Source organism: Saccharomyces paradoxus, chromosome XV (assembly GCF_002079055.1).
Source record: "Saccharomyces paradoxus chromosome XV, complete sequence".
Taxonomy (NCBI): domain Eukaryota; kingdom Fungi; phylum Ascomycota; class Saccharomycetes; order Saccharomycetales; family Saccharomycetaceae; genus Saccharomyces; species Saccharomyces paradoxus.
The window spans coordinates 610984-627361 of NC_047501.1; the positions used below are offsets into that span (position 1 = coordinate 610984).

The window sequence follows — 16378 nt, forward strand, 5'->3', positions numbered from 1 at the left end:
CAAGTCTCAATTTCTTGTAGTTTCTTAAATTATTAGCTGATATTGGGCTTTCCTCGAGTAGCTTTCTTTTTTCAGTACATTCCTTCTTACCTTTTAAATTCCGTTAATTTAAAGGCGGCCAGTCTCGCTAAACGTGGGAATGAAAAGATATGATATATTGTAATGCAATACAGGGAGTATATAGAGAAGTCTATAGAAACCGCTAACTGCAAATTCGTACATTACACCTACAGAGTAGTGTAGTAGCAGAAAAACAAAACGGAGGTCGTAAATTTTATCAAAACAAAACATCATTTACGCCCAAAAGTCGTAACCAATGTTAAGAGCGAAATGAAACAGAATAGAAATAATAATAGAATACAATCTAGAAGAAAAGAAAGCCAGATATGGTTAGTCAGTCTGATGTTAAATCAACCACTTCTGAGTTATCTTGAGTCGGTGCGTTAAAGTCATTAGGTTGTGCCAGTGTTTTATTCATTATGGCATGATTTGCTTGTGGTCTCCGTTTCATAAGCGTGGCATACGGATTCTTCGGAATGTAAATGGAAACATTAGAATGCCTTCTCTTTCTAATTTTTCCATCATCGCCATGACCACTGGTGCTCACGTGTATGTATGGAGGGAGTTGTGCCGCTGATATGACCCTTGTCGGTACTTCAGTTTCTGCTTCTGAATTTGCGTCCACATGGGGGATTGGAGGCAAATCACCTTCTATTCCCAAAATATTATGATCATGTGCTGTATTATTGTAATTTGATCCGTACAGATTCCTCTGCGCTTCTGTTTGATTAGTCAAATTTTGTAGAGCAGTTGGTAATAACGGCGTTGATGGCCCTCTGTTGTAGAATATTCTGCTGTCACCATTTGTCGCTGTAACAAAAGAGTTAATACTGCTATTGTTTGTAGGTGTGTCATTTATATTTGTATTCATACCTTGATTCAAGAATGATCTCATCTGAAAATCATCTTGATACTGGTTTTGGTCCATAGTAGGAGAACCTTTCGGTGTTGATGTATGATTGGGGTTGTAGTCACTGGATCCTTCTGATTCTGAGGGAAATACGTCTGCCCTTAATTGTTCAGTATGAGGGTTCTCATTCGTTGTGAAGTTTTTACCAACCGGCACAAAGACTTCATCATCTGAGCTATCCAGAGAAATTATTTCGGGTTCGTTGTGGTTCGAGCCATCATGCAAATTGATGTCGAAGGCGTTTCTGCTGTCGTAATCTTGCTCTTGTTTGACGGTACCCTGGTTCTCGCTTTTCACACTATGGTTTTGGTTAACATCATCCGTAATAACCGCTGAACTTTCATGAATTGGTTTCCATGAGCCGTCAACAGATATCTCAACTTGTTCAACATCTTCTTTGCAACCTTGGATAATGCTGTTGACAAATTCGGAAATCTTCAACTGATCGAATTTTATAGAGTGTTGGCAAATTGGACACTGCCATGTAGGGACTTGTGACTGGGAGTGAAGAAACCAGAGAGCATCAAAACATTGGATATGCTTGCATTGTTCGGTCTTCGCCGGATACTTCATTCTTGTACACGATATGGGACACTGCAAAGTCAACACCGTGGAAGTGGTTATAATATCTTCATCATCTTGCTCATTCAAGGTTCTTTTGATGTATGCTATGGTGGCTTGCTTAATAATTTTAGGCCTTTTAAGAATGTTTTCCAGAAGAAGTTCAGGTGAAAAAACTTCCACTATAAAGCAACTTATAGAATACTCCTTATCGATATTGAGATAATGCAAGTCTAGTTGATTCATCTCTATTGGCGATCTAAGGTAAGGCGTCAAATTTGCGGGATTGCCTGTCCCATTTTGTTTCTTTAAACCTTTCACATTGTCCTCTAACTTAGTGCCATTAAACACTAGTTCACAGGGATATGGGAAATCTATTGCCTCATGACCCACAGTTTCATATATAAACGGTATTGAAAATCCGGAAAACAAATATAATTTATAACTCTTGTTAGATTTCAAAAGATCATGATTAGATTTGCTTACTTTGAATTTCATCTTTGTGCAACCCCTTCCTGCAGATTGCTTCAGCTTCTTATTGGCATCCGGTATTTGTACTATGGGCTTGTAAAACGGTGAGGTAAAGGAATATGCTAAAGCTTGTTGTTGGGAAAGAGGCCGTAACACAGTACCTTGGAGAGCTGTCACGGGTAGTTGGCCTGATGCTACAGGATGCTTGAACGCACCCGTCTTCAAAGTTTCCCAGAGGGTAGAGTATTTGGGTAACGATGAGTTTATCTTTACTTTTGCAATAAGAATCTTTATAGCCTTGGGCCTCCACGGATCTATATGTCCAATATCACAGGATTTCCTCAAAAATTGTTTTATTCGGTCTTGCAAGACAGCTTTTTTGCCTGTTATCGCTAAATCCAAAGATTTGCATATTTGCTTTAATTCTAAAACCTTTAATTGTTCCATTTCATTTATTGCATCTTTTATTTCATTTATGAGACCACCTCCTGTACTGGACAAGGGGTTCGTAAACATATAACTGGCATTATTGTCGCTATTATTATTTGACATGACACTTGCCATCGTGCTTTTTTTCCCTTATGCTTTCTTAATTGTCAGTTGAGCGTTCGTACTGTTTTTAGTTCCTTGTTATTTGACTCAGCAATAGCCCCTTAAAAGACCAGCAGACGGATGACTATAGAACTGTTAATTTTAATGTTGTGTTATATGTGCTACTGGGTTGTATGTATTGTATTATGTTCTGTGTGGTAAAATAGCTAAAATGGATGGATAAATTAACACGAAAATTAACAAACAAAAATCGAACTAACATACTTCAAAGCATAAAAAAAAAAGAAAAAGGAAGAGAATCAAGAACAAATAATAAGTTGGTATAAGAAAATGTATTGTGTAGATAGTTTCTGAGATTACGGTTTTGACTTTTTTTATCATATTTCATTGAACAGTGATTTAGTTTATACTAGAATTTACGTAAGTTTTATATTTTACTTTCACGCTGTTATGTCGATTTGTTCTTCTTGTATGTCACAAATGTTGACAATACTTTCCTTCAGCACAGCAGTTGTGCCCCTGGGGAACTTGTAGCTCTTTTGCTTTAATTCTCTCACATTCGGAGTTAAGTAATTTCTCAAGTATTCTGCATCTTTACCTATTTCCATGACACACACGTCCACATTAGAACCAGACCCCAAATCATTCCAGATACCAGCCTGGATTGCATCAGAGGCCAACTTGATGGCTTCGTCCTTTGTAAGGTCTTGCTTCCAGTGTGATTCCAACACGGCCATTGCCGCTAGAGAACCAGAACCTAAAGAAAGGTAGTAGCCCACGTCAGTAGAACCATGTGCATGAATTGAGAACAAGTGAGATCCTGTAGGGTCTACACCAGCAACAATCAAATAAGCACCAATATGGCCTTGGTACTTAAATAGGTGTTGCTTGAGCATTTGTAAAGCAGAGACTACTCTTGGTTCTCTAGAAGTGTATAAGGAATGCAATTCAATGTTAGACCCGATCAACTGAGTAACTGCCTCAGTATCGGCGGCGGTACCGGCACCAGCACACCATATTTTGGGGGAAATTCTATGCAACTTCGCGCAATTCTTGTCTGCGACAATTGGACCTTGTGTTGACCTTGTATCTGCTGCAATCACCACCCCGTTATTAAATTTTACGCCTACAATGGTGGTACCAGTGGAAGTCGCCTTAGGTTGTGTGTGCGAATTTTCCGTTAGGAAACTATTTCTTTGATAATTGTCAAATGATAAACCTGCCATGCTCAATTCACTTATTTCCTGTGCTATCAGGCTTCTGTGGGGCAATATTCCTAATTATTTTAACACTCCACTATACAACCCTCTTCATTACACTAGTAGCTTTCCTGCTGAATTATTAGTTTATCCTTTTCATATTTTCTTTTTGGCAGTTTTGCCACTCGGCCGGGTTATAAATTAAATCATCTTGTCCTAATTTACCCGTAATTAGCAATTAGGTCTTTTCCTTAGGGTAACAAAATCAGCCCTCATTAAAAATCACTAAATACGTAAATAATAACTGAACCCTGAAGTCGATAAGTAGGAAAGTGATTCCTAAGAGGAGCAAGAATAAAGAAGAGAACGTACATATGGATTAAGTTTGAATAATAATTTCATCGTTGGATGTTCACGAGAAGAAACAAAGAAAATTGAAGTATGGGGAAAGGTGCGGCCAAGTATGGTTTCAAAAGTGGGATTTTCCCCACAACTAGGTCCATTCTGAAGAACCCCACTACAAAGCAGACGGATATTATCAACAAGGTAAAATCTCCCAAGCCCAAAGGTGTTCTTGGTATTGGGTATGCCAAGGGTGTGAAACATCCAAAAGGGTCACATAGATTGTCACCTAAGGTGACTTTTATCGATGTGGATAATCTTATTGCGCAGACTGTTGCTGAACCACAGAGTATTAAATCCGGTAATGGTCCAGCCCAGAAAATAAGATTACAAAAAGCCGAATTGAGAAGGGGTTTCTTGATTGAAGCATTTCGCAAGGAAGAGGCTAGGCTATTGCATAAACACGAATTTTTGCAGAAGAGAACAAAGGAACTGGAAAAAGCAAAAGAACTGGAACTAGAAAAACTGAATAAGGAAAAATCTTCAGATTTGACTATAATGACTCTAGATAAAATGATGTCTCAACCTCTTTTGAGGGACAGATCACCGGAAGAAAGTGAACTGTTGAAGTTGAAAAGAAATTACAACAGATCATTGTTAAATTTTCAGGCATATAAAAAAAAGCTAAACGAATTATTGAACCTATATCATGTCGCTAATGAATTCATCGTCACAGAATCCCAACTGCTAAAGAAAATCGATAAGGTGTTTAACGATGAAACGCAAGAATTCACCGATGCTTACGATGTAACTTCTAGCTTCACACAATTTGGAAATAGAAAATCACTCCTTTCAGGCAATTCCACGTTACAAACCCAAATCAATAACGCAATAATGGGTTCATTGACAAACGAAAAGTTTTTCGATATCTCTCTTGTGGATTCGTATCTGAACAAGGATTTACGGCAAATTTCCGACAGGATTGATTCTAAATTAAACTTCTCCTCTAATGAAGCTGGAAATGGTGATAATAATAATACAACCAACTTGTAAATAACTAATATATATACTACTTCAACATGTCATGTATTCGAAAGTGCCTCAGACGCATAACACTAACGAAAAAGAAGAAAAAATCAAATCGAGAATAAATATGCCCATGTATATACGTCACTAGTGAATTGCCTATCTCTCTTCTTCTCCCCCCTTTCTTTCAATCCGCTGATGTTATTAATGTGATATTATCACCTTTCAACAGGATTTTCCCCAAGGGTGTACCCTTCTCCACATCTTCTTTGCCATCGGCACTATTGACGGGAATTTCCACGGCTTCATCGATGACAACATTCATGAACTCATCAAATCCCACTATTTTACCTCTGATTCTTATGCCGATTTGCTCGAATAACCATATTGTTACTGGTGTTTGCTGTTGTAAGTAGTTGAATATGCAATTTATTGGTGGCACCATAGCCTTGCTTTTAACTTTGTTCGACATTGCAGGCCTATTGTTTTCCGCTTTGTATCCTTCCTATGTTCCTTAGTCTCCTTTCCTTACTATTATTCCTATCCTGTGCAATTTACTACTATTGTTATTTCACTTCACTGTTAGATGCTCAGCTTTCGGTATAGCTGAAAAAAAAATTTTCGAACATAAGGGATATTGGCAAAAAAAATAAATGAAGCAAAAAGGTATCAGAATAATTTTGCACAGATCACCACTAAGGGTCTACTAAGAGTATATTACCGGCTCATCTTGCATTATGGAAAACTTGCAGGTGTCTGATATAGAAACCGCTTTACAATGCATATCGTCTACTGCATCTCAAGATGATAAAAATAAAGCGCTTCAATTTTTAGAGCAATTTCAAAGGTCCACCGTGGCCTGGTCTATTTGCAATGAGATTTTATCTAAGCAAGATCCTACAAACTCTTTTCTGGAATTAAACATTTTTGCTGCGCAAACTCTAAGGAATAAAGTCACATACGATCTATCACAATTAGAAAATAACCTTCCACAATTCAAGGATTCTTTGTTGGCGCTTTTATTGTCCCATAACCAAAAATTGATTATTACACAACTGAATGTCGCATTAGCACGTTTAGCGATCCAATTTTTAGAATGGCAGAATCCAATTTTCGAGATCATTTCATTATTGAATTCTTCGCCATCTATATTATTGAACTTCTTAAGAATTTTACCTGAAGAAACTCTAGACATTGCCTCTACTCCGTTGACGGAAGTAGAGTTCAATTCCAGAATTCATGAACTGGTTGATCCTATAGCAGAAGACGTGTTGAAGTTTCTTGTCTCATGCATAGACCTATTACAAAACACAGATGAAACTTCCAACTCATCTATTTCATTAGAACAAATTTTACGTTGTTTAAACTCTTGGTCGTATGAATTCCCAATTGAACAACTGCTGACCGTACAACCCTTAATAAACCTCGTATTTGAGACTATTTCCAACGCTAATGAAAATGATATGGACGCATTCGATTCTGCTATTGATTGTCTCTGTGTTATCCTCAGAGAAAGCAGAGATACTACCAATGAGCAGTTGATTTCTGCTTTATTTCAACAGCTAATGCTTTTACAAGAAAAATTATTGCCTACTTTAATTATGGACCATCCTTTGAATGATGAATATGATAGCGATCTCCTAGAAGGCATGACACGGCTATTCGTGGAAGCTGGCGAGGCTTGGTCAGTTGTTATTTCTAAAAACCCTGATTTTTTCAAACCAATGGTTTTGGTATTATTGATGTTGACCTGCAAAAATGAAGACTTAGATGTCGTTTCCTATACTTTCCCATTTTGGTTTAATTTTAAACAAAGTTTAGTTTTGCCAAGGTATCAAGACTCGAGAAAAGCTTACTCTGATATTTTTGTTAAATTAATAAACGGTATAATTACTCATTTACAATACCCGTCAGGCCAATTTTCATCCAAGGAAGAAGAAGATAAATTTAAGGATTTCAGGTATCATATGGGTGATGTGTTGAAGGATTGTACTGCAGTGGTGGGAACCTCTGAGGCCTTATCACAACCACTAATAAGAATCAAGTCTGCAATAGAAAACAACAATAGCTGGCAAGTGATGGAGGCCCCATTATTTTCTTTAAGAACGATGGCTAAAGAAATTTCTTTGAGCGAAAACACCATTTTACCAGAAATTATCAAGATCATTTGTAACCTTCCAGAGCAGGCCAAAATTAGATACGCATCAACATTGGTTCTTGGTAGATATACCGAATGGACAGCCAAGCATCCAGAACTACTGGAAATTCAATTGCAGTATATTTTCAATGGTTTCCAACTGCATGAGGGTTCATCTGATATGCAAAGTATAATCACCGCGTCATCACATGCATTAATGTTCTTTTGTTCGGATTGCTCAAAACTATTAGTTGGATACATTGATCAATTGATCAACTTCTTCCTCAATGTGCAAAATTCGATTGATATTGAGTCACAATTTGAACTATGTCAAGGCCTTAGTGCAGTAATAAATAACCAGCCAGAGTCCAAAGTTTCAGTAATATTCGAAAAACTCATAGGTGATAATTTGCAACAAATTGAGGCCTTGGTTCCTCAATGGAAAGCAAATCCAACGCTATTTGCCCCACAGATTGCCGATAAGGTTGATTTGCTATATGCGCTTTTTGAAGAATTGAAACCTAGATACAGTTATCCTCAGCAGGGATCTGAACCTTTACTCCCCAGAATAGAATTCATTTGGAAAGCTCTAAGAACGCTGCTAGTTGATGCAGGAGCAATGTCAGATGGTATTATTGTGGAAAGAGTAGCTAAATTGCTACGCAGAATTTTTGAGAGATTCCATGTATTTTGTGAACCAATATTACCTTCTGTTGCCGAATTTCTAATCCAAGGCTATTTAACAACTGGATATGGTTCCTATTTGTGGTGTTCAGGTTCTCTTATTGTTATTTTTGGTGACGATGAATCATTCCCCATATCCCAGGATCTAAAGGATGCAGTCTGGAAGTTCGCTTTATCCCAATGCGAGACATTCATACTGAATTTCTCTAAGCTTGATAAACTTCAATTAAATGATTACCATGAGGCAATCATTGATTTCTTCTCATTAATTACGGACTTGATCATGTTTTACCCCGGTGCATTTTTGAACTCTACAGAGTTATTAAGCCCTGTACTGAATGTTGCTCTCGAGTGTGTCAACAAGCTTGACAACTACGACGCTTATATATGTATCTTGCGTTGCTTAGATGATATCATATCCTGGGGGTTCAAGACTCCGCCGATCTCAACAGTATCCATCGAGATTGTTCCAGATGAATGGAGAAACCAAGTTATTAACGAGGTTGTAATATCTCACGGTAACCAATTGATATTAGTATTATTCATTGGACTGGTAACTACCTTTGAAAACACCGCTCATTCAGATGCCATTAGTTGTATCGTAAAATGTTTGAGAATACTGACAGAGGCAAACAACAGCGATCCGACTATTTGCGTTGATTGGATTTATAACGTGGTGGAACAACTTGGCCAGGTAACCGTTAATGAAAGAGATAATTTGGCGAAGGCTATAGTAGAGGGACTAAATTCGAGAGACTACAGAAAGGTGAGGGAAGGAATCAGAGCGTTTGTTGGATGGTATTCAAGAAAGAATGTCAATTCGAGGTTTGAATAATGATTTAATAAATAGCATATTTTTAATCTGTACAGGATGTATAAAAACATATCAAACAAATAATAAAGATAGAACTTGAAAATTAATTAAAATAGAAAAAAAAATTAAGTATTAAAAGATCCTAATTAAATATAGCATTGTAAAGAAGAACAAGGGGAAAAAATAAAATATGATAAACGTCTCTTTACACATTCTGGTGACTCAATTTTCTGAGTACATCAGGATATGCCCTAAAAATCTCATCAAATCTATGAGGGTAAGAATGATGGAAGACCTCCGGATCATTACCGAGAGCAACAAAGAAAGTTGCTGTACCCGATCTGATAGCTTCTGTTGCGATATTGCAAATCTGTAAAGCAATAACAAATGAGAAAGCCATTAGGGCACCATTATAGGCACCGTTTGAGTTGTATTGAGGCGACGTAAACCGTAGATATAAGAACGTGAACAAGGCGGTCATATAACTGGCAAACATTGCAAATAAACCCAGTGCAATGTTAATTAGATTATCATTAATTAGGGCATCCATTCCCTTTTCTCTTAACATATACCAGGTTTCTTTAGCGGCTCTTAAATAAGGTTTACCATAAAGAGCGATGAAAGAGTATGCATAATGATTGAAATACTCAGCCACCCACTTAAGGAAGCCAATAATCCAGTCAAACACCATAAACAAAATCTGGATGGCAATTTGGCCGCCACCATTGGAGGTGACATCCTTTCTAATCATTTGTAATACTTGTTTCAACAGTTCGATCAAAGCAACTAGCAAAGAACCAAAGCAAATGGAACCGAACGAGTAAGTCATGGCTCTTTTGAGTGCCCCAAATGCAGGCCACCTTGGCATTCCTTGGTCAGACTTTGACATGTAGTACCAGCTGCCAAAGACGCCGGAAATAACACAATGGATGACGTTTCTTATTACTTCAGAGATATAATAGCCACAGAAGAACACCACAACCAAGACACCGATCAATTTCGAATGGGAACAGCTGCCACCAGAGACGTCACAGCCCCCGTTGGAACTATTGGGGTCATATTTTATGTAGGTAGCCACAATGACTGCGGAGAAGAGAAACCCAAAGGCACTGGCAACAATGGCTCCGATAAATGAAACAAAGAAAATCTGAGGACATTTCTTCATGGCATCGACAACGACCTTCAATACCGCCACGGAAAGGGGAATTCTAGACCTCATGCCCCAATAGCACCACGCGGTCATGAACGTAAAAACCAAAAACACAATCCCTGCAGACCAGTACCTCAAAGACATGTACATAATGGCGGTCCCAAGAGAAGCCACTAGGTTGATGATCATACCGCAATATATAAATTGCTTCGGAAAAATCCGACAGAGCGTAAGGCCCAAAACGGAGAATATCAGGGCAATAATGCACACGAAAACTAACAAGATGGCAGCATTGGTGTTTAATGTACCAGTATCGACCCCGTCATATATCCCGGAACCCGTACTGCTATAGGTTTGGGACCATGCCCTTAAGGTGATGGCGGCAATGGCGATGAATCCTCCTACGGTGCACAGGAAAAGAATGGTGAACGGCCAGTCGTTCCACCTAGGTTTATTGTCATTTTCAGTGGGGAAAGCCTCGTCAAAGCTGCCTATAGGAGCCCCACTCGTTTTGGAGTTCAGATTGTAATATTGATCCTGTCTAAAATGGTACGGCGTCTGGCCATCGTTGGTGTTCGCCGCGGCCGAGTTCTCGGACGAGCTGGGCGGCCTGTGGTTAGGATCATACGCTGGAGGTGGCTGCGGAGGCCTTTCGTATTTTTCATTCAATGGCATAACGTATTACTCTACCTATGATTATAGTTACTATCGATTGTCCTAAACTGAAATATGCACGTTCAAGTTCTTTTTGGCGGGCAAATAAAAAAAAGTTAAAAAGAAATATAGAAGCTCCCAATCTCTATGATGTCTTAGAAGCTGAATTACGACCGAACTACAAATTCAACGGATTTCCATATATAAAATATAAGTGGGCTACGTACAAGGATATATGCCTCTGATGATAATCTTATATATAGCCAAACTGTTAGACCATTACGCAAACAGCAAACCCCTTAAACCCCTCAAGGATCTACTGACGGATGAATCCTGTTAGAAGGGTACATACCACAAAAAAAAAAGAAAAAAAAGTTTCTGCAGTAATTAGCTGTGGTGGACTTCTTTTTTTCGGTCTGCAATCAAAACTGTACGGTGCCGCGCGGGGTCTCTTACACAGTACCCATTACGTGTGGTAACTCCGCTGGCGCAGTGCGCCGCTCGTTGCAGAGGCTCTGTGAAAGGAAATATATCCTCAGGTATTCCGCTCGAAGGGATGGTGAATAGTAGCAGTAAACTTACCCAGAATCTGCTTTAGCGGATAATGACTCAGTTTTCGGTGGAATTGCTCACTTATGCGTGAGACACGTCGAAGCGCAGGAGATAGAGAAAAATATGTAGCCGTGCGGCTGTATTATGTGGTGCACGGATGCAGAATAGTCAGGCTTACAGCTTTGGGCAGTAATTGAGCAGTTCTATATCTGACGAATGTGAACTTTTCAAAAATATTCTGTAGCTAGTTAAACCGTTATTTTCTGTCACGTGGGGTCCATCATCTAAGTGGTTTCATAATCTGAATAATTATATAGGCATCAGATCATAAAAAAGAACTAAAAAAGGCGTTACAGTAGTCGCTCATAAGTCGGCTTCGACTTGGCATTACTTGTCTTCGTAATCATCAAAAAGGGTGGAAAACTCCGACTGATTAACCAATTCTTCCCAGCCTGAGTTATAATTGGTCCAAAATTCATCTGTCAACATCTGGATAATCTCTGATTGACTCTTTGTATGGTTCTTATTCTCACCAGGTGTAGGGGACATCGGAATTATTGAAGGGGTGGGGGTTGGAACTGCAAGGTTGACATCCTGCTGCTGCTGCTGCTGCTTATCGCTCACAGTTTTAGGTTCTGGTGATGAATGATCGCCCTGTGGATCTAGTTCTTGTTTGATTTGTGCCAGCCATGTTTCTTCGGTCAGCTTTCTGAATTCAATGACGTTGCCAAGAATGGTTCTATAAGTCCTCTCAATAGCCAGCTCTACTACAAATTGCGGCGATCTGTGCATTGTGCGTATCAATTCTTTATCTCCCGCTGTGAATAAGCGATCGAAGATTGTCGAGTACAACCTCATTGCTGTACCCAAGGATAGATCCTTGTCTAAAGGAACGGTCATTCTGGTCAAATCCGACCATCCAACTTCCATATCGTTGGATAGACATATCCCATTTTCGAAAAGCGTCAATTTGAAGTAACTCAAGGAACAAAAAAACACCAAGGTTTTGGAAAAAAGCCCCGCCGTGAGGCTCATCGATAACGCCATATGTGGCGGTAAATGCGGATAGGAGGTTTTGAATTTCTCTGGGTGAAGTGCTTTGTCGATACGATAGCATCGAATTGTGGTATTAACAATGATGGAAAAATTGATTAAAACCAATTGAAACGTATTATTTTTGGACTCTATGTTTCTGGCTTTCAGCACAGAATGTACTAGTGCATAGAACGATAATAATAATCCCACTGCCATACTTATAATTCTAGTTTCTCTCAGTGGGACTTCCACCGATTGGTTTTCATCTGTGTAATGTCCAAGCGGGCCAAGTTCTTCTTCTACAAAATTGATGATTTGCTTGGAAAAGGCCTTTAAATCCGGGAATTTCTCTCTATCGTAAAGAGCAAACAACATTGGCCTTGCCATCCTTAAATACCTTTTGAGCTTTCCCTCATATGTTTTGCTTTGACTATTCAATATGCAATAATCTTGCTTTTCGTCTAGGTAAAATTTGTTAATCAATAAGGGTCTGCCAATATTACAAGACATGCTGTAATCAATTAATATTGCCATTAACCAGACATTTTCTAAACTTTCGATGCTACCCATGAAAATCTCTTGATCTTTGAAAGTTTCTCTGATATTTAAATGCAACCCTATTGTGGTAACCGTGGTAAATAAAGATTCATTTAGGTTAATCAAATGGGAACCATCTCCACCGAATGAATGAATTTCGCGATGGTAGTAGAACAGTATTAACATTTGAGCACGCTCAACATAGAACACCTTGGCGGTGGAGGCACCATTTAGAAAAGTAAAAAGCTTCTCAATCGGGATTGGGACATTCGCATGGAAATATTTCAGACATAGGATTAATAGTATCACAGCAGCTTTGTAGTAATTATTTTTTGAATTCGATAAAATATAGACTATGGACCTGTCACCATTCGCGTTTACCTCTTTTTCCGGCATGAAATAATCCAGAAAGTCTCTTCTAACTTTTGCCTTATCAAGAATCATGTTGATCTCATTACATGCTTCGTCACTAAAGAAATCATCTAAAATAGACAAAACTTTGTCATATGATGGTAGGAAGCGGCATATCTGTTTGATTAATGTATCTGGCTCCCAATTCGACTCGTCCAAAAGACTTAGTTCCCTACACATCGTCTTTTGGTTGTTTTGCTTCCATTTATTTCTTTCTGCTTTAACCTTTGTCCATAATTGTTTATATTTTTCAATGAACCCCCAATTACTATTTGCAATTTGGGTTCTCATAGAAGTTGGGCCGTATAGTACCGACCTTCCCGAGTGTTTACTTTGTAAGTAGTACCGGTCAGCATATGGATTTATCACACCATCTGGTAATGGAGATGAAGTTTCAGTAGATGTTTCACATACACTAGTATCCAAAGGAGGGAAATTTGGGGAAGTATACATGGAGCTCGCAGACGAATTAGTATTCTTTTCAGATTCTAGAATACGGATTTTGTTTTCCAGGTCTTCAACTTTCTTAAGTAACTCGGCGTTAGGATAGGGACCATAGGTTGCTTTCTTTTCGATGTCTTTGTTGAATTCATCAGCGTATTGACATGTCGTTAAATTTCTAGAAATACATGTAGAACACATAGGTTTCTGTTGATCACAACGAAGTTTCCTCCTTCTGCAAAAGCCACATGATTTTATAAGCTTGTTTCTTTTCTTACCGCCAGTAGAGGTTGGTGTAACAGAGTTACTTCCATTGGCCCCACCAGCCGTACTATTACCGTTATCGCTTGGTGGCGTAACGTTGGTGGCCTGAAAAGTTCCCAACAAAGCATCGCTTCTTCTTTTCATTGTGACGTTATTCTTATTGGCACGGCTGAGGGCGTTAAACTTATCACCTGTCTTGTTTCTTGGTGATCTTGTTGTTCCTTTGATCTATGCTTCTCTTGTAATTCGAATTTTTGGCTTTTTGGTAATTCGAAGGGGAGATTGTCTATTAGACACGTCAAGTGATGTACAATACTATAGATCTCCTGGTCTTGTTAGCTTTTCCCGTATATCAACTCTGCTTCATTACTAATACATGGAACCTTTGAGATTTTTCTAATTTCCGCGGATTTAACTCCGTTCACTATGATTTCTACCAGTATAGCATTGGCAAATCAAGGTTCGTTACATATATATATATATATATATATAGAGAAGGTATACTGATAATAATTAAAGTTTCCATATGAGTCTAAGACGATCATGACTAAACTCCCTTCAGCTTGAAAGAGGTTGCTAATGCCAGCATACTCTCAAGATTATAAAAGCTGAATGAGAAATGTTGGGACAGCGGTAAAGACGATGGCCGCTTGGAAGTCATCCTTCTATCTTCATACAGAAAAGTGTACCGTGTAATAATGTATAAACTGCAAGGATATCTTTCTCTCTTGTAGTTAATAAGAACATCTGCCGCGAGTAACTCCACGTGCCGCTTAATTCTCAATCGTCTCGCGAAGGTAGATACTGTGAGGGGAACCACAACTTCAAGACACCAAATTACATTGAAACAATGCGTGGAAGGCTATGAACAGTGAGAAAACAGGAAGGCAGGACTGCGAACACATACAAAATGGGCAAAAACGGAGATAGTAACGGTATAGTACGTTCTGAGACAGCACGTGAAGGAAGAGAAAACCAGGTCTACTCACCTACTACTGGTGCGAGGTTAGTTGCTGGATGCATATGCTTAACCCCCGACAAAAAGCAGGTTCTCATGATTACTTCTTCTGCACATAAGAAAAGATGGATTGTGCCCAAAGGTGGCGTCGAGAAAGATGAGCCTAACCATGAGACCACTGCTCAGCGAGAAACCTGGGAAGAAGCTGGTTGCATAGGTAAAATTGTTGCCAACTTGGGTACAGTGGAAGACATGAGACCTCCTAAGGATTGGAACAAAGACATTAAGCAATTTGAGAACTCTCGAAAAGATTCAGAAGTCGCAAAACATCCGCCAAGGACCGAATTTCATTTTTATGAATTGGAAATTGAAAATCTTCTTGACAAATTCCCTGAATGTCACAAAAGACATAGAAAGTTATACTCTTATACAGAAGCTAAACAGAACTTGATAGATGCCAAGAGGCCTGAATTGTTGGAGGCCCTTAATAGGTCTGCTATCATCAAAGACGACAAATAGTTAGCACATACATATATATGTACATACATTATGGCGGTTAAAGCCACCGCAAACGTACTTGTCTATTCCTTTGAACATATGCTCTTTTCATTTCGATCCACCCAGGAATCCTGACATCATGTCTTGTAGGAAATTCGTTTGTTTAGGAGCAACGATATTGAAATATTCTTGGCCTAGGAATTCTAATTCACTCTTGTATGTTTGAGAAAAATCTAAATAATGGTTCTTCAAATTTAAGAAATAGCTCTTATCCTTAGTCTGACATGTAATTAGCAACAATTGCAAAAAATTTAGATCAGAATAATCTGCAAAGAAAAGTATTTCATAACCATTTTTATCAATTTTTTCGTACTTGGGGTGAAATTTCTCAATAAATCTTTTTAAGAAAATATCTTTTGATTCATGTGCAAATGATATGTTACAAATGAATAAATAGTTGAAAACCAATCTACTGAAAAACTCTGCCACTGTGCTATCCTCGACATCATCCACTTGGCATAGCCAGTCCCATAACAAATCAACATATTTGATCATTGAATCATGTGTACCTAACATAAAATATCTCTCAGCTTCATAAACAAAACCACCCTCCAATAGTTTGTTACCAATAGTATTGTGCAAGTAAGGATCTCCAAACTTGTATTCACTGAATTTGATGGACCAATTGTTCATACCAGTAATAACGTCCTTTAGATTGGGCTCGCTAGGATCCAATTCGGCTATCAATCTAACCAATCTAGCAACTGAGGCGTCATCAACTTTAACCTCCGCTAAATCATAAACTTCTAAAAGATAGAAGATCAAGTCCGTGCCCGAACCGCCTTGCTTCGCTTTTAAAAATGACAGGGCACCTTGGCTAATTAGTTCTATGGCATGTTCGTATGATTTACTCCTAACATATCTATTAGCAATAGTTCTCAACGTTTGATGCGCTTCGTAATAATCTCCAGCTTTGATCTTACTTTGGAATCTTTGTAAGGTTTTAGCGAGTTTCGCTTGTACAGCATTGGATTCTGCAGGGATCATAGCTTGTTGTTATTAGATACGTCCCTTTATTATGTTTACTTGGTTGTTTTACCGCACATGCTAGTATTTCATTTT

At 38.5% G+C, this 16378-nt stretch overlaps 9 protein-coding genes across 9 annotated transcripts; 3 read left to right on the forward strand and 6 right to left on the reverse strand.

Moving 5' to 3' along the window:
• Nucleotides 1-394: 394 nt before the first annotated feature.
• Nucleotides 395-2566, reverse strand: NFI1 (SUMO ligase NFI1; the record flags this gene model as incomplete). The annotated part of the gene is made up of 1 exon (XM_033913398.1): nucleotides 395-2566. The coding sequence occupies one exon, from the start codon at nucleotides 2564-2566 to the stop codon at nucleotides 395-397; it is 2172 nt and encodes a 723-aa protein (XP_033769289.1).
• Nucleotides 2567-2994: 428 nt separating this feature from the next.
• Nucleotides 2995-3780, reverse strand: PUP1 (proteasome core particle subunit beta 2; the record flags this gene model as incomplete). The annotated part of the gene is made up of 1 exon (XM_033913399.1): nucleotides 2995-3780. One exon carries the CDS (start codon nucleotides 3778-3780, stop codon nucleotides 2995-2997), a length of 786 nt encoding a protein of 261 aa, XP_033769290.1.
• Nucleotides 3781-4194: 414 nt separating this feature from the next.
• PET123 (mitochondrial 37S ribosomal protein mS26 PET123) lies at nucleotides 4195-5148 on the forward strand (the record flags this gene model as incomplete). The annotated part of the gene is made up of 1 exon (XM_033913400.1): nucleotides 4195-5148. The coding sequence occupies one exon, from the start codon at nucleotides 4195-4197 to the stop codon at nucleotides 5146-5148; it is 954 nt and encodes a 317-aa protein (XP_033769291.1).
• A 160-nt stretch (nucleotides 5149-5308) lies between these two features.
• Nucleotides 5309-5593, reverse strand: SME1 (mRNA splicing protein SME1; the record flags this gene model as incomplete). The annotated part of the gene is made up of 1 exon (XM_033913401.1): nucleotides 5309-5593. One exon carries the CDS (start codon nucleotides 5591-5593, stop codon nucleotides 5309-5311), a length of 285 nt encoding a protein of 94 aa, XP_033769292.1.
• Nucleotides 5594-5858: 265 nt separating this feature from the next.
• Nucleotides 5859-8777, forward strand: MTR10 (mRNA transport regulator MTR10; the record flags this gene model as incomplete). The annotated part of the gene is made up of 1 exon (XM_033913402.1): nucleotides 5859-8777. The coding sequence occupies one exon, from the start codon at nucleotides 5859-5861 to the stop codon at nucleotides 8775-8777; it is 2919 nt and encodes a 972-aa protein (XP_033769293.1).
• A 184-nt stretch (nucleotides 8778-8961) lies between these two features.
• Nucleotides 8962-10581, reverse strand: PNS1 (Pns1p; the record flags this gene model as incomplete). Its single annotated transcript, XM_033913403.1, has 1 exon — nucleotides 8962-10581. One exon carries the CDS (start codon nucleotides 10579-10581, stop codon nucleotides 8962-8964), a length of 1620 nt encoding a protein of 539 aa, XP_033769294.1.
• A 918-nt stretch (nucleotides 10582-11499) lies between these two features.
• Nucleotides 11500-13944, reverse strand: YRR1 (Yrr1p; the record flags this gene model as incomplete). The annotated part of the gene is made up of 1 exon (XM_033913404.1): nucleotides 11500-13944. One exon carries the CDS (start codon nucleotides 13942-13944, stop codon nucleotides 11500-11502), a length of 2445 nt encoding a protein of 814 aa, XP_033769295.1.
• Nucleotides 13945-14710: 766 nt separating this feature from the next.
• DDP1 (polyphosphatase DDP1) lies at nucleotides 14711-15277 on the forward strand (the record flags this gene model as incomplete). Its single annotated transcript, XM_033913405.1, has 1 exon — nucleotides 14711-15277. One exon carries the CDS (start codon nucleotides 14711-14713, stop codon nucleotides 15275-15277), a length of 567 nt encoding a protein of 188 aa, XP_033769296.1.
• Nucleotides 15278-15364: 87 nt separating this feature from the next.
• Nucleotides 15365-16303, reverse strand: GET4 (the record flags this gene model as incomplete). The annotated part of the gene is made up of 1 exon (XM_033913406.1): nucleotides 15365-16303. The coding sequence occupies one exon, from the start codon at nucleotides 16301-16303 to the stop codon at nucleotides 15365-15367; it is 939 nt and encodes a 312-aa protein (XP_033769297.1).
• Nucleotides 16304-16378: the final 75 nt, after the last annotated feature.